We start from the raw sequence: 26002 nt of genomic DNA, 5'->3' as shown, positions 1-26002 counted from the left end.
ATTTTATTTATTTATATGTGGTGCTGAGAATCGAACCTAGTGCGTCACACATGCTAGGCAAGCACTCTAGCACTGAGCCACAACCCCTGCCCCTCAGAACACTTTTATTTTATTTATTCCCTACTACCTTTTGTGCATTTGATGTCAAGTAATTTCTGTAAGGTATTATTATTAGTACTGTATACATCAATCACAATTTAGATTCACCTACGTATTTACCTTTTCTGCTGCTCTTTAACCTTCTAGCATTTCCATATTTTCACCTGGAATCTTCTTCCTTTAGCCTCAACATTTCCCTCTTAGTATTTGTTGGAAAATGTTCAATTTCATATTTAATTGTGGTAATTTTTTCCCTAGGTATTTAGGCTAGCATTTTTTTTCTCCCTTTAACATGCAATTCACTGTTTTCTGACTCCCTTCTTTCTTTCCCTCTCTCCCCATACTGGGGATTGAATCCAGGGCTCATACACACTTGCCACTCTACCACTGGGCTACATCTCCAGTCCTTTTTATTTTGAAACAGGGTCTCACTAAGTTGCCCAGGGTAACCTTGAACCTATGTGATTTTCCTACTTCAGTTTCCCACATAGTTCCCATTATTTTTGAAAGACACCAACTCTAAGTATCCTGTTGTTAATTTAGAAGTAATGTATCTTTTTTAAAAAATAACTTTATCTTTTAATGTGGTCTGAGGATCAAACCCAGTTTCTCACACATGCTAGGCAAGTGCTCTACCACTGAGCCACAACCACAACCCCAGAAGTAATTTATCTTATGTTGGAGAAGAAAGGCAAAGCTGGAGGACTCATTTCTTAATTCCAAGAATACCACAAAACTACAGTAATCAAGACAATGTGGTACTCATATAAAGATAGGATAGAGATTAATGGAATAAAATTGAGAGCCTAGAAATAAAATAATACATCTATGATCAATTCATTCTTTGAGCCACACTCCCAACCCTATTTTGTATTTTATTTAGAGACAGAGTCTCACTGAGTTGCTCAGGGCCTCACTTTTGCTGAGGCTGACTTTGAACACACGATCCTCCTGCCTCAGCCTCTGATGTTGCTAGGATTATAGGTGTGTGCCACAGCATCCAGCTAAATTAATTCTTTGCCTCATTTAATGAGGCAAAGAATACTTGGGAAAGTGCGATTTGTTATGAACAGATGCTCAACATCATTAGTCATTAGGGGAATGCAATGAAACTGGATTCCTACCTCATAGCATATATAAATATTAACTCCAACTTGATCAAACACTTAAGTCCTAAAACTGCAAAACTATAAAAATCTTAGAAGTTTTTGTAATTTGAAATAGATTTTAAATTAGCTGTCATTTAGAAATGTCATTCTTAGAAATGACACCTAAAGCACAAGCAACCAAAAGGGAAAAAAAAAAAGGTTAAGTTAGACTTCTTCAAAATAAAAACAAGTTCTTGAAAGTCACTATCAAGGAACTGAACCAAATGTTTATATAATGGTAGAAAATATTTGCAAATTGTGTATATGATAGGGGTCTAATATCTGGAACAAAGAACTCAACAACAAGAACAAAACCTAGACAAGTTTTAAAATTAGACAAAGCACTGAATATATATTTCTCCAAAGAAGACACAGAAGTGGCCAATATAAAAAGAAAAAGATGCATTAGGGAAATGCAATCAAAACTATGAGGTATTGCTATACCCACCAGAAAAGGGTACTATTCAGAAAAAGTGGGAGGAATAATAAGCACTGGTGAAGATGTGGAGAAATTAGAACATCACTGGTAGGAATGTAAAATGTTTCACAGCTAGCATGGAAAAGAGTCTGGCGGTTTTTCAAAGAGTTTTTCAAACATAGAACCAAATGACCCACGAATTCTAAGTATATACCCCAAAGAATTGCAAACAGATGGGCTGGGGATGTGGCTCAAGCGGTAGTGCGCTCGCCTGCGTCCTGGGTTGGATCCTCAGCACCACATACAAACAAAGATGTTGTGTCTGCTGAAAACTAAAAAATAAATATTAAAAAAAATTCTCTCTCTCGAAAAAAAAATTGCAAACAGATTCCTCTACACTGAAGTTCACAGTAACACTATTATTCATTTGGGTTGTTTCCACCCCAGACGTCCCATCAATGAATAGTGGATGAACAAACTGTAGCGCGCACATACATAGGACAATTATTCAGTCACAAAAAGGAATGAAGTACTGATATATGCTACAATGTAGATGAATCTTTAAAATATTATGCTAAGTGAAAGAAGCCAGGCACAAAAAATTACATATTTTATATAATTTTCTCTATATGAAATGGTCCAAGTAAGTGTAAATATGGACACAGCAAAGATTGGTAATTTCCAGGGGCTGGTGGGAAGGTGGAATTTTGAGCAAGTGCTTAATGGAAACAGGGGTTTCCTTTGTGGAGATGAAAACATTTTGGAGTAGAGGTATGTTTACATTCCACTGTGATACAGATGCTCCTTGACTTATAGTAGGGTTATGTCTGGATTGTTATTGTTAAGTTTAAATTACTATAAGTTGAAAATGTACTTAATTCTCATAGCCAACCAAAATCATAGCTTAGTCTAGCTTACCTTAAATGTGTTCAGAACATCTACATTAGCCTATAGTTGGGCAAAACCATCTGAGCTCACTTTATCGATTGAGTAGGCTGTACTAGGGCTTGATCCGAGAGCCTCATACATATTAGATAAGTGCTTTATCATTAAACAACATCCCCAGAACTTTTTAAATTTTATTTTGAGACAGGGTCTGGCTAAATTGCTGAGGCTGGCCTTGAACTTGGGATCCTCCTGTCTTAGGTGAGTGTCACTGCACCCAGCTCATAAAGTCTACTTTAAAATAAAGTACTGAGAGTATCATATACTCTAACTTATACAGTACACTGTAGAGTATTGGTTGTTCATCTTGTGATTCTGTGGCTAGCTGTTACTGTGGCTCACTGTCACTGCTCAGCAACTTGAGAGTGTGCATATTGCTACTATGGAAAAAGATTAAGATTCAAAGCACAGTTTCTATTGAGTAAAAATTGCTTTCATATCATTGTAAAGTTGAAAAACTATAAATTGAACCATCATAATTTGAGGATTGTCTTTATACTAAATGCCACTTTAAAATAGGTAACTTTATGTGGCTTTCACCTTAATTTTAAAAATTGAGATACAAATGATGCTTCTTTTGACTTCTTTTAAGTTTTTCTTTGCCTTAATTTTTTTTAACTATAGCATCTTGGTATAGTTTCCTTCTTATTTATTATGCTTAGTGTTTATAATACCTCTTGAGTCTGTAGTTTGCAGTCATTTGCCAATTTTGAAAACTTATCAGCTATTTGTCTCTTCAAATACTGCTTCTGCCTCATTCTGTCTCCTTTCATTCTATGTCTTGAATTATAAGTACAGTAGATTTTTTTTCCCATCATTGTCAGAAGACTCTTTTTGTTCTTCAACCAGATATTTTCTCCTGATTTGTATTCCAGTTCAAGAATCCTCTCTTCAGCTATGTTTAAATTTATTAAACCTTCTACTGAGTTCTTATTCCCAATATATATTTTCAAAATGTATTTCCAGTTCTCACATTTCCATTTGATTCTTTGTTGTTTCCAGTTACTGGCTGAAATTATCCACCTTGTTATTGTTTTCTATATAAACTCAGTTATTTTAAAGTCTTTGATGTTTTAATATTTAGATTTCTTACAGAACTTTTTTCTTTTTTCCACTCCTGTCTTGATCATTTGGCCTTGTAGTCTGATATGCCTATTTTTTTTTTTTAAATAGGACACTAGACAGTTTTATGAAAAATGTAGAGATAATCCAAGGCTGTTGCTGCTACTATCTTTTTCTAGAGAATTTCCTACTGTCTCCTTACAATATATCACTTTCATACTATAAATATCTCACTTTAACCTAAGTAGAGATTTAGTAGATTTTGAACTTGGGCTTTAGTCTTTGAGAAGGTTAGTCAAATTCTGGTTTAGCCTATAGTTCCAATGTGTCTCCCTTCTGGGATCCCAATAGAAAGTCTAGGGGTGTTTAACAGGGCTCCATTCTCTTGGAGGATTCTGAATTCCAAGTTTTGTTTCACAAGCTCAGTAAGACTGCTTGAGCTTTCCTCATCTCAATCTTTCAACCATTACTTTCTGGTCACTTTTCAGCCTCTGCTTATAAATTGGTAAATGCTTCAAAAGATGTGTTGAACACTGGATTCATATTCTGTACTTCTTTTCTCTAGGACCTTGGCTCTCCAATTTTAACAACTATTTTCACTATGCAAACTTCATTGTGTTTTTGCAATATAACAATATAATCTACAAGTCCATAACTTTTTTTTTAAATTGTCTTTTTTAAAAAAAATTTTTTAAATTGTCTTTTAGTTGTAGGTGGACAGTATCTTTATTTTTATGTTGTGCTGAGGATTGAACCCAGTGCCTCACGTGTGCTAGGCAAGCACTCTACCATTGGGTCACAACTCCAGCCCAAATTTTGTGTCTTCTTAAAGAAATTAAATAATGCTCAAGTCTTCTCTATTCTGGTCATCAAGAATTCTTTTTTCTTGGTATTATTTCTAGCCTAACCACAGGCCCTATTTACAGATCAGATGTATATATTTGCTAAAGTTACAGTCTAGCTGGTCAATAATATATACATCTGATCTGTAAATAGGGCCTGTGGTTAGGCTAGAAGTCGAAAAGTATGGAAAACTTTTCCATACAAGTGGACAAGTTTTATCACTATGAGTGATAAATGACTAGAATTTTCACAAAAAGCAATCCTCAATAACAAAGGGATGGTAACCAGAGGTGAAACTGAGCCTTTCCCATACTCCTTTCTATGGGTTGCATGTATTCTCATCTGGACCTTGTTCTTCCATGATGATGAGCATGCATCAGTCCTGCCTGTGCACTAGGTGAACATGTGGGTGGGGGAAGGCATTGAATAGAAGGCCAGCTGAAAGATCTAAGTAGTACAGGACCTTTTCTGGGCTGAACCACACCTGAGCAAAACTCTCATCACTAGGAAGGATTTTGCTGGGTCCTTTTCACATAAGAAAGGGGAAAAAGAAAAACACTATTGAGTAATACTATAAGCCAAGCACTTTCCCAAACATTATCTAGTTTTTACAGCTCTATATTGCTGTTAATATTAACTTTCATTTCATCATTGAGAGAAAGAGCCTAGAAGAAGTTAAATAACCAACCCAGTGAGGGAAGGGCTAGACCCGGACTCATACCCACTGCTTTACTGAACAACCTAAAGTCCAGATCAAATTAACATAAAGGAATGTTGTTTTCTTTGGCTGGTGATATAAATGAAATACTTAAGAGGGACAATAGAAATTAAATTTTCTTTGCCAAAGCTTAACAGTGCCTATGCTGGACAAAATTTACATTGTACATGCTGCTCCTGTGAACTAATATACATACTCTGGGTTGCTCTTGCATATTTTCAGGTTGAAGAACATACCTAGCTGAGAGCATGGGAACCTGAGCTGCAACACATTTATACCTCACCAACAGTAAGTAGTATCTTGAGAGAAAGGGGGAAGGAGAGATGGCAGGGGAGAGAAGGAGAGAGAATAATAAAATAGTGGGGCTGATTCTGCCTGTTTCTCCACACAGTGAGCACCTATCCTGTTGTTAGAGTGACAAGAGGAATTATTTGTTTATATTGTACTGTAATTTGTTTAGTATTAACAAATAATTGGAAAGGTAAAAAGTGAAGGAATATTCAGGATCTTTTTTCAACTTTTTCAAAAAGTTATAGTCCAGCTGGTCAAACTGAAAGTGAGGCTTAATTTCATCAGGCTTTAATGGCTACATTAAGCCACAGGTAGGATCAGGTGAACTGCTTTTCTGTGGAGATTCTTCAGACTATAATCTTATCAACTTTTGGTCTATGTAAACATGAAAGTTTCCTTGAAATAAAATATCCTTGAAAAATATTTTGGGGTAAAACCTAAACAACCTTTGCCTTATTTATTATAAAAGTTTGTCCAAGGGGCTGGGGTTGTGGCTCAAGTGGTAGAATGCTCACCTAGCATGTGTGAGGCACTGGGTTTGATCCTCGCACCACATAAAAATAAAAATATTGTATCCACCTAAAGCTAAAACATAAATAAATTAAAAAAAATATATATATAAAAGTTTATCCAATAAAGGTTTAAAACTGAAATATCATATCTATTGCAGCCTATATTTGGTCACTTTCTAATTTTTAAATTAGTAAACACATTTTTAACATCATACATTGTTTCTATTCATAGCATGCCTATTAAGAAATATAACAACTGCATTTTGATGCCAACTGTCTCTGGTCCTAAGGAATAAAAATCCATACTTTCAAGATGCACAGGCATGCATGCACACATGAATATGAAATGCACCACTTTCTTGGTTACTGAGACCATGATTAATTAACACATGAAAACTTGATGTAAGTTAAATCTCAACACCACACAGCAGTAGATTCCAATATGAACAGCTGATGACAAATTTTCTCCAGGATTGACAGATAGCCTCACCCTATTAATATATTCATTGCACTTTTTAGATCTTGCAAAAATTCTGTGTATCCTGAACAGCACCTGTTGTTTTTTAAAAAAAGTCTTGATGCTAAGACTTGAAACATGTGAAAAGAGGAAAAGTACATTAAACTATATTAATTATAAATAGTAACAATGTCATCAAAAGTCCTACATCTCCTGATGACTGCTGAAAGAAAATGATGACTCATCATAAATAGGAAGAAAAGGAAAAGGAAGAGCCATTTTGATTTTCACTAGAATAAAACTAGGCAAAAGAGGAACTATATTATTAACTTAGGAAAATACTGATGGAAGGAAAAATTGTATTGAGAAAGACGTTAATGCAACAAGGCTCCCTAGAGAATACTGTTAAAATACTTGGATGACTTCTCCAGCATTCTAAGATGACTGGTATCATCAGGAGGGCCACTGAACCAATGAATTTCAATGGACTGAAATGTAATGAATGTTTCTATGAGTTTTAAAAAATACTTTAACCTTTTGTGCACCTAACAACAGAGCCCTAAAATACATGAAGCAAAAACTAACAGAATTGGGGCTGGGGTTGTGGTTCAGTGGTAGAGCAGTTGCCTGGCATGTGTGAGGCCCTGGGTTCGATCCTTAGCACTGCATATAAACAAACAAATAAGTAAATAAATAAAAATAAAGGTCCATTGACAATTAAAAAATATTTTAAAAAACCCTGACAGAATAGAAGGGGAAAATACACAATTCAACAATAGCAGCTAAAGACATCAATACCCACTTTGCTTAGTAGAGCAACTAGAGAGAAGATAAAGAAGGAAAAGAGAAGATTTGAAGAATACAATTAAGCAACCAGACTTAATAGACATCTACAGAACACTCTACATAACAGTAGTAAATATACGTTCTTCTGAAACTGTGCATGGAATATTCTCCAGGATAGACTATATGATAGGTCATAAAATAAGCTCCAATAAATTTGACATGATTGAAAATCAGGCCAACTATGTTCTCCAACCAATGAATGATGTTAGAGTGAATTCAGAAACCTATATAAAAGGAGACTTGGAAAATTCACAAATATGCTGGTCTTATTGCTCAAGCATACAATTTAATATAACAAAATATTTCAATGTTTTCCTCAATAAAGCAAAAACATTTCATTCACACATACAAAATTGCTCTCATCCAACTCTTTCAAATTTTCTTTTTAAAAAATGAATACTAGGTAAACTATAAAAGAACATCTACAACAAATATATTACTAATCAGTGTGCATTTTGTAAACTTTTATACTCATTTCTTCACCCACAAATATTTATTGAGCACTTACTACATGCAAAGCATTCTACTATGTATGGGAAATACCAAAGGGAGCAAAATGGTTCAAAATCCTTGCTACCCCAGAGATGGAGCTAAAATCCTGGAGGAGGCAGATCATCTCCAAACAAAGGAAAAGTTATAAAAGGGTGCATAGCACTTTTGAAGAAAATAAAATGGAATAATTCAATTTGAGCGCCTGAGGGAGTATTACCATGCAGGACAACTCTACTCTGCTTTCTACTTGGGCACAGTGGGAGCCTATGTTAAGATACCAAAAAATAGTGTTATCGTTATTTCATTGGGAGTCATACACAGTTTCTGAAATCCATACAAATGAAATTCAGATATGTCATCTCCAAATCAGCCTTTGAAACACAAATCAGTAAATAATACTCAACAGCACAGTCTTTTTTATTATTTATTTCTTTTAATACAAAGCTTTGGCATTAGCAATTTTATGAAAAAATAAAATGTACTAAAAATAAATGCTTGTGTGGCATGATTGGTAAATGATGCACAAAAATAGTTTCTTTTTTTCCTTCAAGGCAATCAGTCAGAAAGCAGTTTTTTTTTTTCTTCTTCAAAACCACTCTACCCTATGGAATAAAAGGAAAAGAGATGTCATAAATTAGTTAAAGGGTAGATGTCAATGTTTAAAATAAAACAAACAGAAAAACGATTCTAACTAAAGCGTGGCCTAGGACTGTCCCCAAATGTTTCCTAATCCCTTCTGGTAAAGCCAGTAAGGCCATTAATTTGCTTGAAATCAGCAGTTTCATATCTGTAGTCAAGTGGTTTGTCATCTTAAAAGTGTTTTAATATTCTCGAAAGAAATGCAGGAAAAAGTATCAGGCTGACACTATCTTGTTTAATATTTAGGGACAATTATCACACAATTTACAACTTCTCTTGGATTAAATAGTTGCTAAATGTTGAGTGTGCTGGGTCATTAAAATATGTTCCTTCCTTTAAAATGTGCTCCTCTTTTACTCATCAAACAAGAATGTCATTACTTATAATGAAGTTAGAGTTGAAGAGTCCAGACTTGTAGGGATGCAGGACGTGGCTCTTTCTTCCAGGAGTTTGCCAGATTTTGCATGTAAGTCTGTGTGTTTCTATCCCCAAATAAAATGTACCTAAAGTCTTCTAAAGTTTTCCATCTGTCTCTCAGGCTCATGCTGCCTTCTTCACAGACCCTGGCACTGCTGCAGCTGCCCTCACTTCCTAGCCCCTTGTATTCTGGCTAATTTCATTAGGCCCCCCTGCACAGTCTTTCATTTTGAAGGTTCCCAAATCAAGTCTTTAGCTCAGTTTGAGACCTATACTTCAAACTGCTATAATCTTTGACTATCAAACACTTTTCAAGGATCTCTTGATTTCATCTCCTCCCCACCATCCTGACATCTTCCTTCAATTCCATATTTTTATCCTAACCTATCTTCTTGCCTCCATTCTCTACCACTTCAAAGAAACTTCTCAATCACCAGGAATTATCTTTCTGCTGAAAAGTCTTAGATGCTACCTATTATTTATAAGACTGAAGTCCAAATTTTGTAGCCCGCATGCTGTCACTGCCACAAGCTAGTACCTACAACAGATACATCAACCACAGCCTCCCTGAGCCTGCTGTTTTTCCTCATTTTGTGCCCTAATTATGCTCTTCCTGGTTCCTAAGTTACTTAATGCATGAAGCCACCCCCACCCCCATTTTTCTTAATACTCTCAGTGCCAAAGCAGCAGTTCTCCACTCCTTTTCTTTCATCACTTCAAACTCCTGCAAGGGAATGCCAGGCCTCTGCTAGCTCCATAGATGAGCCTGGTGCCTAGTGTGCAGTGGGAAAATGGCTATAAAAATGAATGAGAAGGAGGCATTCAACTTTTTTTTTTTTTTTTTGGTACTGGGGATTGAACCCAATTTCACTTAACCACTGAGCCATATCCTAGCCCTCTTTTGTATTTTATTTAGAGAAAATGGTCTCATTGAGTTGCTCAGGGCCTAGCTAAATTGTTGAGGCTGGCTTTGAATTCACAAGCCTCTTGCCTCAGCCTCTGGGATTACAGTGTATGCCACCATGTCCAGCAGTCATTCAAGTTTTTGAAAGGATGTTCCCAACTTTACAAAAAGCCCTATGCCTTATTACTTATTATAATATTACTATTTATAATATTTCCTCAGAAAAACTGGCTATTAGATAAAAGGACTTTATAGAGGTGAATCAAGATCTTTAAATACACTTTATTTTGCTACTCTTTTTTTTTTTTTTTTTTTGGTACTGGGGATTGAATCCAGGGCCTTGTGCGTACAAGGCAAGCACTCTACCAACTGAGCTATATCCCCAGCCCTGCTACTCTTTTAAGAATTATAAAGTAATGTAGTCATAATATTCCTAATGTAGCCAAAACATGTAAAGAACCATTGGGGAAAAAAAGAAAAATAAAAAGACCACTGCCAAAAACAGACATCTAATCAAAGGTTCTGGCTGCCTTTAATACTCTTTTTTTTTTTGTAATCATATTTCAAGAAACTAAATTTGTCTTCTTCAACCACATTATTTGGAGCCCTCAAATGACTCTCTGGAGTGGTTGGAGACAAGCAGTGTAAAGCAGAGTTGGAACCAGAACAAATGGGTTTGAATTCAGTGTTCTTCTTCCTATAGCACCTCTCAGGGGTTATTTAATCCTTCTGAGCCTCGGTTTATTCTTTTATATCTAAATGTCTTATACTCAGAGTGGCTAAAAGGAGAAATAATTACCAAGAGAAACAAGGGGACCCAATATGCAGCAATACATCTCAAACACAGGGCGAATTTAAATCTTTGCTGGAATTGCTACAAGCATTCTCATTAAAATAAAAATGAAGACAGTTACTAGAATGAGCAAAAAGTATTTGGCTGAGAACTAAAAATTTAAAATTCTTTAGCCAGTGTTAAACTGAAGGATACCACCTATTAGCTTATAAAATCAATTTAGAAGTCCATGACAAGCATTAACAAAAACCAAGTATAAGACAGATTACACTAAAAAATCATGTCTGTTAGTAAAATTTCTGTTTTACTTATCTACATGGGAGTACTGTGTCATGATGCAAAATGTATCTTAGAAAAGAGTGAAAGAAAAAAGTCTGACAAATACCATTTTTGAAACTTAAGATTCCTTTGAAAGGGGCCAGGAAGGCAACCCAAACCCTATTCTTGGGCTCTGATTCTTCCTAGGAGACAATTCAAGAGAGAAATCTATCTCTAACCTTGATAGTTGAGCTCACTAGCATTCAAAGTACCCATGTCTTAGACAACTCTGAATGGCAGAAAGTTCTTTCTTATATTTAATAGAAATCTGCTTCTCTGTGATATCTCCAGAGCTCCAGAACTGCAGAGTGAGCATCTCCCTCTGCATGTGATGGCTAGTCAATATGAGGGTGCTCATTTAAGGAGTATTAAATGAGGGTACAAAGGTTTACCAATATAGGAGTAATACCTTGGGGATGGGGCACTCAATGAACAGTAGCTATTTTCATCTTTAGGAGTTCTTTGAATATCTGGAAAGACCTCTTGCATCATCTCTGTTCCCTCTTTACTAAACCAATCAGCCTCAAGACAGTAAATGATTAATTTTTCAGATTCTTTTATATTGAGATGTGCTAATCTGTCAATTTTCCTCTTACAGTCCTGAGCAGAATAATTCAGAAATAATCAGTACTGAGCAAAACAGAAACGTCAATTCCTTTTATCTGGTCGATAATTTTTTTTTTTTTTTTTTTTTTTTTAACTACCAAATCTAAAAGGCAGACAGCTTGCTAGGAATATCAGAAAGCTAGAAACCAGTTTTTTTTTTTCTTTTTTGCAGTGCTGGGTATTGAACCCAGGACCATGACCATACTAAACAAGCACTCTATCACTGAGCTATAACCCCAGCTCAAGCTAGGGCTTCCTGATCTCAAGTTATGATAGGGGAACATTTGTTCCAGTTATTTCATCACATTAACCACATCAGATTCATTTCCTCCTGTGGAGACAGTTTTGAATGGTTAGGATGTGATCTCTATCAATCACAATTCTAGGAAATGGAAAAAGGCTCTAGAGGATACCTAGTCAACTTAAAATCTACCCTATACTGTTGACATACTTGTTCCTCAAAAGCAATAATGAAAATATGTATCTTTCCTATAGTGAGAGAAAAATAAAAAATAATAGGAGCACAAATATAAGCTAGTGGATGTTGAGATTTCACAGGGTTTATCTGAATGACAGAAGCAGAACAAAAAAGCACTTCCCATTTTATGGACTAAAATACACTTAAGATAAACTTAATTGTCTAGGTCTTACAAGTAAAAAATGGAGGAGCTGAAGTTTAATAATCTTCCTTACCTAGGTACAAGAAATAGAGGTATGAGGAGGCGAACACACACACATACACACACACACACACACACACACACACACACATATTTACCTTGCATTTATTTGCTTCTTTGACTACCATCCTGTTTATGTTTGCAAAGTCCCCAAATTCACTACATTTGTTTGCAGTGTTAAAAGACAAAATTTAAGGCACAATTAGTCACAGTAGCATACTTAACTATCTTTAAATATGTTTATATATCTCTATCTTATAAATTTACCCAGAAAATTAAATCAGGGTGATTAAAAAAGGGTTCTCACTTTGGCTTTTTACTTTTTTGGTGGATAAATCAAAAAGAGAAGACATATTTCAAAGAATTTACAAATGAATCACAATTTTAATTTATTTGCCAAATAAATCTCTTCTCTGGAATAAAATCACAGGGATTTTTCATCAACATCTTTGAGACAATGGGAAAGAATGACTATTTGTTATGCTTTCTATTGTCTCCCACAATAAAAATGGACTTTAAAAAATTAATTCAGCTGGGCATGGTGGCACATGGTAGCACAGGAGGCTGAGGTACGAGAATTATAATGTTCAAGGCCAGCTTCAGCAACTCAGTGAGATCCTGTCTCAAAATAAAAAACAAATAAATAAAAAGGACTTTAGTGGTAGAGTGCTCCTGGGTTCAATCTTTAGTACCAAAAAAAAAAAGTAAATTTAGCTGGGTGTTATGGCCCAGACCTGTGATCCCAGCTACTTGGGAGGCCAAGGTAGGAAGATCCCTACTGGAGGCCAGTGTGGGCAACTTGGTGAGATCTTGTCTCACAATAAAATAGAAAAGTGGTAGAAGGCTTGTTTATCATGCATGAGGTCTTGGGTTCAATCCCTAGCACTGCAAACAAAACAAAACAAAACAAAAACCCCAAATCAACTCAATTACTGTAAAAACAAAAAAGCAAATGCATAAAAGCACAAAATGGAGAGGAAAACATCACCCCAAATTCTAACTTAAGTTAATCACTTTTAATATTTTGGTAAGCACCCTCTCATACAATGACATGTATGCATATACATATAAGTGTACACACACACACACACACACACACACACACACACACTCAATTTCTCTAAATGAGATCATGAATATTGTTCTTCAGAGTGGTTTTGACTGAAGGCACAGAAAAAATAGTCAAATGAAGAACTGCAGTATCAACTCTCTACAAAGGTTGGGCTAAGACATGGATCTAAAAGATCCATGACTTAGATTCTGAGTCATGCAAGCATTTATGCATGGAACTGAAATAATATGACCCTGGTACTTAGATTTATAATAGGTGCCATATTTAATTGAGCATTTTTGAAAATATCTCATGCATGAAGTGAGCATCTGGCAGATTCTGAGTGGCAGTCAGGTGGCCATTAAATTGCTTAATGATTCTCTAAAAGTACCCAGAGTGTCACTGTTTGCTTGTTCTGATTATGACTCATTAGGAAAAATTTTAAGAAGTAGGCTTCTATTACTATCTTGCCTGATGGGTCAGCATGAAAGCAAGCAAAAGAGGTGGTTGCAGTAAAAATAAATATTTCCTTTTGAACTGAGGTTTGAATCATAGGCACTCATGGAGCTCCTATGTTTTTGTATCCTTTTTTATGGAAGAAATCAAATTTATTTGCCAAGTAATAAAGGCAGATGGCCACCTTATTCACAGAACTTTGAAAGAATTTCAGCAGAATTGGTTTGGTTAACATTTATTGAGCACTTATTATGTACTAGGCACTGTGCTAAGCACTTTAATATGCTAATTCTCATTAATGACCCTGTGATGTAGTCTTACAGTTATCTCCATTTTATGGACTAAAATACACTTAAGATAAACTTAATTGTCTAGGTCTTACAAATAAAAAATGGAGGAGCTGAGAGTGAAATCCAGGAGTGTATGACTCTAGAGTTGAAGGAATTAACAAGGTGCTCTGAAGAACAGAATCAGAAGTCCCCCAAATATAAACAGCTGGCTGTTGACCTAATGGCTGAGGTAGAGACTACTCATCTCAAGGCTGAAGAGTGCCTATGACCATAACATCCTGCCAATATGTAATGGCATGGATGCCAAAAAGTACTTGTATGTACTCAGCCAAAAGATCAAGTTAGAGGTAATAAGATGTCACTGGAAGAGGAGGTTACTTGCCCATTGTTTCTAAAACTGGATAATATTAATTAAATCAATAACATGAGTCTTTTGGTATTATTAATCACTTAAAAAACAGGATATAACTGAATAGAGAGCACATGAAGTCTACTAGTATCAATTTAGGTTCAAATTTGGACAGGTCCCAGGGTTGCTTCCATCTCTGATTACTTTTCATGAATACTGGTAAAAGAAAGGACTTAATTGAAAATGCTCAAAATTTAAAAAACAAACAAAAAAACCAAAACACCTTTCCCATATTTTATCACTATAGAAAGTTACTTTTGGAAAAATCACTGGACCAAAATGGACCTTAGCAGTCATCTAGCTCAATTTTCTATCCTTCATCTTACCTATAGCAGTCTCTACAAGCAGTATCTACTTTCTGTCTGCATTCATAGCCCTGGGCTCCCCTGAGGCAAACCATCCCACTATTAAGTAGCCAACGTATGTTCTTTCCTTATTTAGTTGAAATCTGCCTTCCTATAAACTTCCTTTTGGCCCTCTTGAAAATATAGTTTCTGCCCCTTGAAAGTATAGTTTATATCGATTTTTTTTTTTCCTGACAGTCTTCCCTAAACATTTGGAAACACCAGGTCCTCTTCCTGATGGTTTCTTATAAGCTAAACATCTAAGTTACTGTCCTTAATCTTAGGCAAGGGTGCCAGTGTTCCCCCAAAAGCTGAATATTTAAGTCTCCAGATAAAGTCTGATGAGCTCCCAAAAGTGGGAGCTATTCTTATTGATGGTGTGGACACTGACATTCTTTACATACAAGACTATGCTGGTTCCCTCAGCATTTGTAACATGGATGATTAATTTTAAGCTTGATGGTACATGAAAACTTTTAGATTTTTTTCTCAAGTGAGCTGTTGTTGAACAAGGGTGTGAACTCCCAATCTGTGTAAATGACTATAAAGATATGTTCATAGAATAATTTATTTTGCTAGCTATGATCCCACTGGTATCAGTATGGAATTGGTGGGAATCCAATTCTCACCACCTTTATGAAAATTACTCTACATATTTTCTGGGATCATCTGGCACATGCAATCCAAAAAACAATTTGTTACTTACTCATTAGCATTCAAGCTAGCTGTGGCTCTGATGATCATGTAGCAGAGTGTGAGAGCACTGAGGAGGCCAAAACTGGCAATAATAAACCATTCTTCTGTTGACAAAGGAAAGGGAGGAAATCACTCTGGGGAGAAGGTTAAGTCAAATTGATGTCAACATTTCCCTCAAATGCAACGAAGCAGACGTCAACGGAGGTGTAAGCCAAGACTGGCTCAAGGAAGTGAAGCAGGAGGAGGTTTGCCAGAGAGCTACTAACTGGAGAAGGTTAGTGGAAGTACTGGTAAAAGCTGCAAGGGAGAGAGGAAAGCATGGCCCAACCATTTCTTCCAGTTTAGGTTCTGAGGTACATGAGAAGTATGGCCACCAAAAATTGTGCAGGACAAATATGTATATAAAATTGCACATGGACATATTTATTTTCATTGTTAACTGAAATGACGAGAGAGTAACCATACTTATAACCATCTTTCAAATTTCACTTTGTCATTTCTGCATGGTTGATTCACTCATTCCTAGCTAGCTAAACGCTCAGAAATATGGCATAGTGGCTCTCAAAGGTCTTGTGGGCACTCTAAGCAGTCTCCAAGTTTGCCTTCCAAAATACCACATCTACAATTTTTTCTCTTATGTGCAGGTTTCCACAGGACATTAAAAGGATATATCACTGGGTATAAAGAAAATGAGTACCACCCTTTATGAGTCCACTGCGGGAAGCAACACTTGTTTTTCTGGTGTTGAAGTGAAGTAAGAAGGGTAAGTGACTGACAAGGTACTGAGCCCACCAAATGGTTGAAAACCTCTGGTATACAGAGATCTAAGGCTATCTATAGTTCTCTCTATGGTCAGTCAGTCAGTCTCTCTCTCTGCTTCTTCCTCTCTCCATCCAGGAAGTCAGTTACTATTTCTCCTTAACTTTAATATTCAGAAAACATTTATTTGGGACCTCAAAATCAACCTGAGAATCATTATGACTTCCTAAAGTCTTTTTTTTTTTTTTTTGGTGGTACTAGGGATTGAAACAGGGGCATTTAACCACTGAGTTATATCTCTAGTCCTTTTTATTTTTTTGAGACAGGGTCTTGATGAGTTGCTTAGGGCCTTGCTAAATTGCTGAGGCTGGCTTTGAACTTGCAATTCTCCTGCCTCAGCCTCTTGAGCTCCTGGGATTGTAGGCATGTGCCACCATGCCTGCTTCTAAAAGTCTTAAGTAGAAAATATTTCTTAGTATGCACTAACTAAGGCTGGTATTACTCAGTAAAATCCCCTTGATGTCTGTAGTAAAGCGAGAAGAAACATTTACACTTGGAACGCCAAATCTTCATGTGCAAAAGTTGTGTGTAATATGGTGTTTCTTTATCTGAGTTTTGAAAATCCTAAAACTGTATGCAAAATTGTGTATGCATTGACACTTTTCTAGAAAAAGGATTCTGGCTTTTAAGGTAATGACCTTAAATGGTTAAGACAGATTGCTCTTCATGATTCCAGGACGCTGAATTTGTTCTACATGCATATCTTTGTCCTCATCTAAATTTATATTATTAAAATGCTTAGTAAACTCTTAGTGCAGCCACTGCCTTTTGGATTAGTTTTCTTCATCATCAGATTCAAGTTTTTTATTTATATCAAAATGAACCTCTGAGAATTCATGTAAAATCCACCACTTTAAACTATATATTTTAGGTTAGAGATATGTATACTGAACTTTTAAAAAATCAAGAGATGAAAGGTTATCAACATCAAGGAGCTTAACACAGCATTCTTTTTGTCATATTTAAAACTTTTTTTTTTTTTGCCTTTTGAAAGAGCTGGGGATCAAACCCAGGGCCTTGCATGTGTTAAGCATGCTCTCTACCACTGAGATACATCCTTAGCTCATATTCTTAGAGACTCTTGTACATTATTTATAACTTCAGCTATATATTTATGTCTTTTTTTTTTTTTTGCTTGCTATGAGTTCACTTACAAAAACTAGTTAAAGGAAGGAGGAAGTAAACATTCATAATAATACCCAGCAGGCTCAGGAGTACTTAGCAATGATCTACTGCAGCCAGAACCTTGGTAGCCTCTGTTCTCCTTACTACTTATTTAGCACAGTGCCTTGCACACAGTGGGTACTGGGTGAATGTACTGTAGTTGGTATGGTGCTACAGGGATTTGGAGGGAAAAGCAGAGGTAATTTGGATCTAGCTTAATCATACAAACTTTACTTATTGGCATCATGCGTAAATTTTGCTAAAGGCAATTAATTTGGTACATGAAGTAATATTTTATCATCAAAAGCATAAGATTTTGAGGACATTTCTGCATACAATATTAGAAGGTCTGTACTTTATGTAGTAGTAGGTGCTCAATAAATGTCTAATCAATGAAGGACTTACAAAAAACTCAATAAACAAATAACCTTCAACTCCTTTATTATTATTAGATCCAATTTTTAAAATTTAAAAAATCATAAAAAATAAATAAAATAAAATCTAGATCACAAAACTTCAATATCAAAGTAGGAAAACCATGAAATGCTATTAAAACAAATCACTGGGAAATGGCAAGAAATGAGCCAAACCATATCAAAGAACAGTTTTACTTATTTCAAATTGCATGAAGGATTTGGGAGTTCAGATAACTGATCAAATAAAACCTGAGAAATAATTTTCTAATAATTATCTCTGGTTGGTTCCATAAACCACATGAGTCTTAATACATAAAGAAGACTTATTCTGTAACTATTTCCCCCCATTTTACTGACTCCCAGTTGCAAGTGCAGCCCCATCAGCTTCAGGGATTGAAGCTCTAGGCAAGGCAACAGCATAAATTGGAAAAGGTAGCACCAGAGCAGCGACGAGAGATGGGTGACAGGTTGTTAGATGGAAATTGCGCGTAAAGAATGAAATTGAAGAAAAGAGTTGGCTTGTTACTGGGTGAATGTCTACAAAGTCCATACACACACCATTGGCCCACTCATACCATATATAGGCATTCCCTTAAAACACTTTGTACATTTATTTTTTGTCAACAGTTCAACAATCAAGATGCTTATAATGAGCTCAGAACATTTCTTTTGAGGGAGGTTACCCTTTGGCTTTTCTTCCTTCTCATGTACAATTATAGCAAAGGGTTAAGTGCCAAGAGACCAAACTTCTGAAAAAAAAAATATAAAATAAACAATGACATGCCATCTCAATTGTTCCTGAAGCCTTGAAATTTTAGGTTTAAATTCTAAATTAGGTTTTTACTAAGTGGCCTGCAGCATAGGAGATCAAGAGCACCAGTGCTCAGCTACCTAACATACCAGCATTGATGCTGCTGGCCTACGTCACATTCCAATGTCTCCTTAACTGTCTGTTTGCAATGCAAAGATTTCAAAACAAGGTTTATGAAGCAGCTACTAAGACAAACCTCTGAACAACTGTTCGTCTAGTACAGCTATTTCTATTAATCAAACACCAATACACAAGCATCTTATTATAAAGTTCCATTATTCCAAACATCTATTTTAACAAAAGTAATTACCTTCTCAGTTACAAAGTTGCTGGCCCAGGTGGACTCATCTCTCCCCTTGGCAGTTACTGCATGCCCAAACCAAGCAGCAACTCACCCTGTGTGCCTGGGTAAAGGGTCCCCACTTACTTGTTACTGCAATGTTGATTTCTCCTGTTCTAGGAGTGAGCTCCCCATCCTGAGGAAGAGGTGATATCCCCGAAGTTCGAAGTGGCTCAAGGCCAAGGGAGGTGTCATTGGCGAGGTCACCTAGGGCTGATCTTCGGTTAACTGCTTGGGTTCTGGTGAGCCTTTCCATATCAAATGCTACATTATCAGTACATGGCAGATTTGGCTGCAAAATATTTCCAGGTTAAAAATAATTGTAAAAAAACAAGTTCTTTCATAAAACCCTGAATGTCTGATACTCTATTGCAAGGACTTCACCAAGTTCTTTCCATGCAATTTCTTCTCATTTACTGCCTATCTATGGTTTCTACTCTCACCTAAAAGATTTTCTTCAAAAGGACCAGTTCATTTCCCAAAAATGTCACAAAGGGAAACCAAAATCCACTGTAGAAACTGAGAAAACTGGCCAGTGAATTTTTTTTTTTTAAGATAACCCTTTTTGGACATGACTTGTATGCACAGGGAATCATAATCATTATTATAAGGCTGACTAATTAATATTCAAATTAACACCTTTATTTATTTTTATGTGGTGCCGAGGTTTAAACCCAATGGCTCATATATGCTGGGCAATATATGGTTGAGTTACAACCCAACCCTCTAATATTGAGTTTAAAAAACAATTACTATATTACTTTGATTAATGTTAAATGTTAATGTTAAGGAACAGCTGGAATATAAAATGTCCCTCTCATCTTAAAGTAGATCAAAGTTCAAACTGAAAGAAAATGATCTATTTCAAAATCTAAGCAACTAATCCTGAAGGAGAGGTACACAAGTACTTGGGGCCAAAGTCTACCATTTAAAAAGTAAGTATAAAATTCTTCTTTTTTGTACCAGGGATTGAGCTCAGAGATCACTGAGCCACATCCTCAGTCCTTTTTTATATTTAGAGACATGATATTCCCAAGTTGCTTAGGGCCTTGCTAAGTTGCTGATACTGGCTTTGAACTCAAGATCCTCCTGCCTCAGCTTCCTGAGCTGCTGGGATTACAGGCATGCTATAATCTTTTATATAGCTAAGCTATATTATCTCTGACAGGATCTCTGGGGACTGAGGATAAATGGGGCATTACTGTCCAAATGTATAGCACTTAAACTGTGATTTGATAGTATATTTAAAACAGGACTATTTAAATTTCTTTGGATTGCAAAGCTAAAATGAGGAGTTCATCTGTTCAATCAAACTCAGCTGTTGAGAATATTCATTTATTATATATGTATTTTTAAAATATTTTTTTAAGTTCTAGATTTATGTGGTGCTGAGAATCGAATCTAGTGCCTCACATGTGAGGCAAGCGCTCAACCACTGAGCTACAATCCCAACCCTCATTTATTATATTTTTGCAACCAGAAAGTATTTTATTTTCCTCTAAAAAAGCACAATCCTGGATATATACTTCTTTTAAGGAAATAAAGGAAGTCTCTAAAGTTCTTGGTAAGTCAGTGTTGGTCTTTGCACTGTCAGAGCCAATCTCTATGCCAATAGTTCTGTCAAAACTCTTTGCCAGGTTGTTAAAAGTTCTTCTGAATCTTTTGTAATCTATAAGAAAGGTAGTTGTTGGACTAACTAGGTTATCTGGCAAAAAAAAAGCCAGTGTATTCTTGTGAGACTGTCATGTCTCCTATTATAACAAATATGTTATGTTGTATTACAATTAGATAAGATACTATGCAAAAGCAATGACAAAATTGGAAACATACCACAATTCCCAGAGCCTTCAAAATATTAAGTTTGCACATAGGACAGGTACAATGTTCACTAAGCCATGGATCCACGCATGATTTGTGAAAAACATGCCTATAAAATAATGGAGAATTATGTTATAAATTATATACTGAAAAACTGTTAGGTCAAAATGAAAACAATGAAATTTTAAGTTAGTTTGTTTTTCCTCCTTTTAACACATTTACAATACCCCAAAGACAAATACTGGAGGTTTATAAAAACATAACTTCTAGGGCTGGGGCTGTAGCTCAGTGATGGAGCACTTGACTAGTATGTGTGAGGCACTGGGTTTGATTCTCAGCACCACATATAAATAAATAAATAATCAATTAAAGGCCCATCAACAACTAAAACACACACACACACCCTTTACAGAAAATCTAAACCCAATCTCATGTATGAATAGTACTATGTGATGAGAACTAATGAGTAGGAGATCATTGTTTGGACGTTTTTATTTTGCAGTCGTGGGGATAGAACCCAGGCCCTTGTGCATACTAGCTAGGCAAGCACTCCACAACTGAACTACATACTGATTCTATTTATTTATTTATAAATAAAAAAGAGACAGGGTCTCATTATGTTGTCCAGGCTGGCACCAAACTCCTGGGTTCAAGCCATCCTCATGCCTTAGCCTCCTATGTAGCTGAGACTACAGGCTCATACCACTGTACACAATTTGGACTTTTTATCCTACCAAATTCCAAAAAAGACTTGAGGAAACCTAGCAAATTTATTAAGAATAATGGTATTCATACTTTGTAAATCAGTTATTCTTCTTATAATAATAGCTTAAATAGAAAAATGGAATTTTGAAAACATATTAAGCCAGGGTTAAAAATCAAGAGTTTTCTGTGTAAATTATTAATTAGTTTCATGGAACTCAATCTATGTTAAATATTTGTAGAAGTCACAGGGCAGCTGGAACTATTTTAAGGAGTGAACTGTGCCTAAGAATCAAATAACACTTGGCAAATTTCAGCTGAAACTTTTGTGTGTGTGTGTGTGTGGGGGGGCGGGGGCGGTGGGTAGACATGGGTGATTTCCTCTCACATTCAGAACAGAAAATTACATCCTCGGGACAAGAAATAAGTCAGCCACAGAAGGGTTTGAATTCTTAGAAGAGGAATTTGTGCCCTTCAGAGGGAGAAATGACTTTGAGGGAGCTACAGAGATTATTCTGCAAGCTCAAGAACCCCTGGCTGAGAGCTCTGAGAAGCTGTAATTGAGACTGAAAGAAGCTTGGGGTCCTTGACAAATTGGGAAAGGAGTAGACACCAATGCAGACTTTCAGGACACTTTTGGAAGACACACTAAAGTCTTAAGTTTAGAGTAAGGGAAATTTTGAGAATGATACTAAATTAGACCATGGTATGTCTTTAAAACCCTGATTGTTAATTTATAACTTAAACGTTATGATTGCTGTTTTGAAAAATGCAGCTTTGGTTTAAAATGGGGTCTTTTTTTTGGGGATTTGGAGTAAATATTCATGCATAATAAAACTTCAGTCAACAATATATACTGCTCTTCCATCAACACTTGATGACTTTGTATCATTTAAGGACAAAAATAAAGACTGTGAAGTCTGAATTTATCCATGTAGTCTGAAACTCGCAGAAAATGCATTTATCCAGAAACTCATCATACTTGAGGGCTTTTACTTATTTTTTTTAAAGAGAGAGAGAGAGAGAGAGAGAGAGAGAGAGAGAGAGAGAGAGAGAAACACCTTATTATTTATTTCTTAGTTCTCGGCGGACACAACATCTCCGTCTGTATGTGGCGCTGAGGATTGAACCTGGGCCGCACGCATGCCAGGCGAGCACGCTACTGCCTGAGCCACATCCCCAGCCCGAGGGCTTTTATTTTAACCTTAAGGTTTTTACTTAAGAGTTTGAGTGCCAGTAATCTGTAAGGAAGACCTAAATTAGTTTAATACATATAAGGTGTTGTGCCTGCTTCTTATTACTTGTATCCATGTATGGGGAGTATTTTAGAGTGAGATGAAGAGTTCCTTACTGCAGGGCTCAACCCCAGGGGGCATTCTCATTTTTCAGCAGTCAAGGTTGGCTGCAATCCAAACTAACTTAAGACTAGAACAAGGCTTTAATACTTTTGGAGGATAGATCCCTTTAGATCTGATATAAATTATAGAACCTCCTCATAAAGTCACAAGGGTGCCTAATATCTTACATGTACTTTGGGGGGGCTTATAGACCTCTGAAGGTTTGGCTAATAAACAGGAGGGAGTGGAGTGGCTGGGAATATGTTCCAAGTCAGTTCTGCATAGGGTGGACAATGGGATTTGGCTGGCTGATAGGTGGTAGAAGAGATAAGGTTATGGGACTCTGACCAGGGCCACTTTGGTGCCGAAGTGGGAGGTATGCAAATGGGTGGAGGCAGCTAATATGGCCAACTGTGGATGAAAACCCTATTTTAAGCAAGTAGCAGCTACATGGGGTAAACAATGGTTTGGCTCTAGCACTCCCTGCTCTGGCTGCATTTCTATTACTGGTTATTCATAGAGAACAAAATGGTGTGACTCCTAAATTTAATTTCTAACTCTGCATGAATTGAGTGTTCTCTACCTATTTGTTCCTTTAAGTGAACTCATTAAATGAATCTTTCTTATGTTGTGGTTCTTGAGTAAATCTTTCCTTGCAGGTTTGCAGATCTGAAAGAAAAAGTGCCCACTCTCTGTTTTATTAGACAATTACAATCTCTCTTCTATGTTATGAGGCACTGTAACGAAAGACAACAGGCTAATGGGTTCTCTAGGGACAAATTAAGAAAACCTTCCTTAGCTAGCTCAGAATCTGAAAGATTCTGAAAGATTCATTTAAAAAAAGCTCCTTTTAGCTATTTGCACATCCCCACACCTCAAGTCAAATAATCACCCCCTAACTCTGCTTCCTCTGACCTAGAACTTTTCTTTTTAGATTCCCTACCAGCTCAGCTCCTGTGCATCTCAACCCAGATCTTCAGTATCAACTCCTTCAGCACATTTCTTGCTTTTTGGAGACAAAACTCAGCATTTGTTCTTTGTAGTCATCAGTCCTCTGACATAGCCCCCCGCCTTCCTACCATCGTCTTTATGAACAAGTACCCAGAGCTTGATGCCTTCTCTTCTTCAGCACCTACTCTCTTCATCTTCTTGCTTTTGTATACTCTGCTTTATTGTTTCATCAAACCAAATATGGCCTTTCCCTCTCTGCTGCTATAACCATCAGACCCTTGATCGACTACACTTTCTGCCTCCCCACTGCCTCACCTGAAAGCTGTGTGGTCAGTAATGGGAAAGGTGGACTTGGTCTAACTCATGAGGTTATCTGGAACAATAAATGAAAAACTATATATGGAATACTGAGAGAAGTATATCAAGGGCTGTGTGAATGAAAGGTACATTAATTAAACAGGCAAAGCAATGTAAATATTTTACATGGCATTCCAGTAAATGGTAGAATGCTCTTATGGCACACCCTGGGCCCCAGAACATCTGGTGGTGAGCGCCTTTTCCCTAGCCAGAGGGTAGATCGTGGACATTTAGAGATTTCAGAAGGTGGCACCTGAGGCAAGTTAAAAAGGAAACCACTTCCATTGTTAAAATGAAAGACTTCAACAACAACAAAAAAATACATAAAAGCAGAAAAGGCCCTAGCACATTTAGGGCTGAGTCTTGTACTGCAATGGGAAGCAGGTGATGTGCTGAGGAGTAATGAAACGTGAAAAGGAGCTTCAATCAGAGCTTCAACCAAAAAAGTTCTTTATTCCTATAAGAAATACTTTGGGATACAGAATGTAAAATATATAGAACATGAAAGAAACAAAACCTGTAATACTGAAATACAATGCCCTTCCCCTTTCCTATTTCTCACATAGCCATAAACTAGAGAGGTCAGAAAAACAGCAGGGCTGGGGTGAGGAGTCTACATTGAAGGTGAGTTGTTTCACAGCTCTGCAGCCTCTGGGTGCCGTGTTAAGGACCTGGCAAACAAAAGGATCCAAGATTATTAAAAGTCAGAAACAAGATTTCCTTCCCCTAGCCAGGACTGACAGTAGATACATAGAAGCAGGCCCTCCCTCCAAGGTGGGGGTGACAGAGCAACTCCTCAACAGTCAGCAGCCAGTTGACTGACCCATTTTAGCTCCCAAGCTAACATCTTAAATGTGTATTTCTCCAGGCTGCAGCACTCTACTTCTAAAAAGAGTATTTTTACTCACTAAAAATTTTGTGGCTAACCTTTAAATAAGATGACTGTTTGTTTCTAAGACATGCTGGCTAACGTCCAAAGGATGATCAACTGTAATCAACTGATACAAACAGGAGGTCCCCAAAGCATAGCCAACTGCCATCTGTCCACAGTAAATTAGTGCAACAGAGAATGAAAAGTAAAGGTCATGCGACTAAAAAACCCAGCAATCCATGAGAGGTCTGATATCTATAGATAGAAAGGCTTAGTTCAGTTTCCAGAAAGCCTTTCTTATTAAAAATGAAGGACAGAAAGACACAATGAATCTGGTTGACTTCATCCCTTACTGAGGTAGAGAGGCAGCAAGGGCAAATCCTTCCAAAGACGGCTATGAAGGGGAGTCGCTATAGGCAAGTACATGGAAGGTGATGAATTTGAGAGTTTTTGAAACTGGAATAGAAAATGCTTGACCATGATTAAAGCTGATGAGCAGAGACAGAAAGAACAAAACTGGAGGGAGCAGATAGTCAGAGAATCAATACAGCAAGGTCTCAGGCAGAAGGCAAAGAGCTGCAGACAGAGGCCCATGTAGAAAGAGCAACACCAAACCAGAAAGGGGCTGCCTCCTCCATTCTGACAGGAGGTATAAGTGTGGATGGCAGTGTGGGGCAGGCACACTGGAAGTGAGGGAATCCAACCACTATTTCTCTAGGTGAAGTTTACTCTCTCAAATCGAGGAGTAATGGGATAAGTTAAGGTGTTTAAGGAGAATGAAAACACCTGGAAGTGCTGCTGTGATGAACAGGGAGGACAAATAAGGCAGGAGGAGGGCTGTGGGCAGTAACTGAGGCATAGCTGTGGAGTAGAGCCCTGCCTGTTCAATATGTTCAGAGAACTTTGGGAAGACAGAGAGGGACAGAGATGCATAATAAAGGAAGCATGGCAGGCTTGGGTTCAAAGACCATAGAGACAAAAG

The 26002-nt window shown here is 36.8% G+C and overlaps 1 protein-coding gene across 1 annotated transcript in view; it reads right to left on the bottom strand.

Annotated features, from left to right (window-relative positions):
- Positions 1-8244: 8244 nt before the first annotated feature.
- Positions 8245-26002, bottom strand: part of Rnf130 (ring finger protein 130) — a 96938-nt gene continuing 79180 nt past the window's right edge. Inside the window, exons 6-9 of the mRNA XM_076856547.2 lie at positions 20815-20911; positions 19072-19276; positions 15445-15538; positions 8245-8433 (exon numbers count right to left, since the gene is read on the bottom strand). Coding sequence (XP_076712662.1) covers positions 8418-8433; positions 15445-15538; positions 19072-19276; positions 20815-20911 — 412 coding nt within the window. The 3' untranslated portion in view covers positions 8245-8417. The remainder of the gene's footprint in view (positions 8434-15444; positions 15539-19071; positions 19277-20814; positions 20912-26002) is intronic.

Source organism: Callospermophilus lateralis, chromosome 5 (assembly GCF_048772815.1).
Source record: "Callospermophilus lateralis isolate mCalLat2 chromosome 5, mCalLat2.hap1, whole genome shotgun sequence".
In the NCBI taxonomy this organism is placed as follows: domain Eukaryota; kingdom Metazoa; phylum Chordata; class Mammalia; order Rodentia; family Sciuridae; genus Callospermophilus; species Callospermophilus lateralis.
Note: the sequence above shows the minus strand (reverse complement) of the source record. Positions and strands in the feature narration are given on the sequence as shown.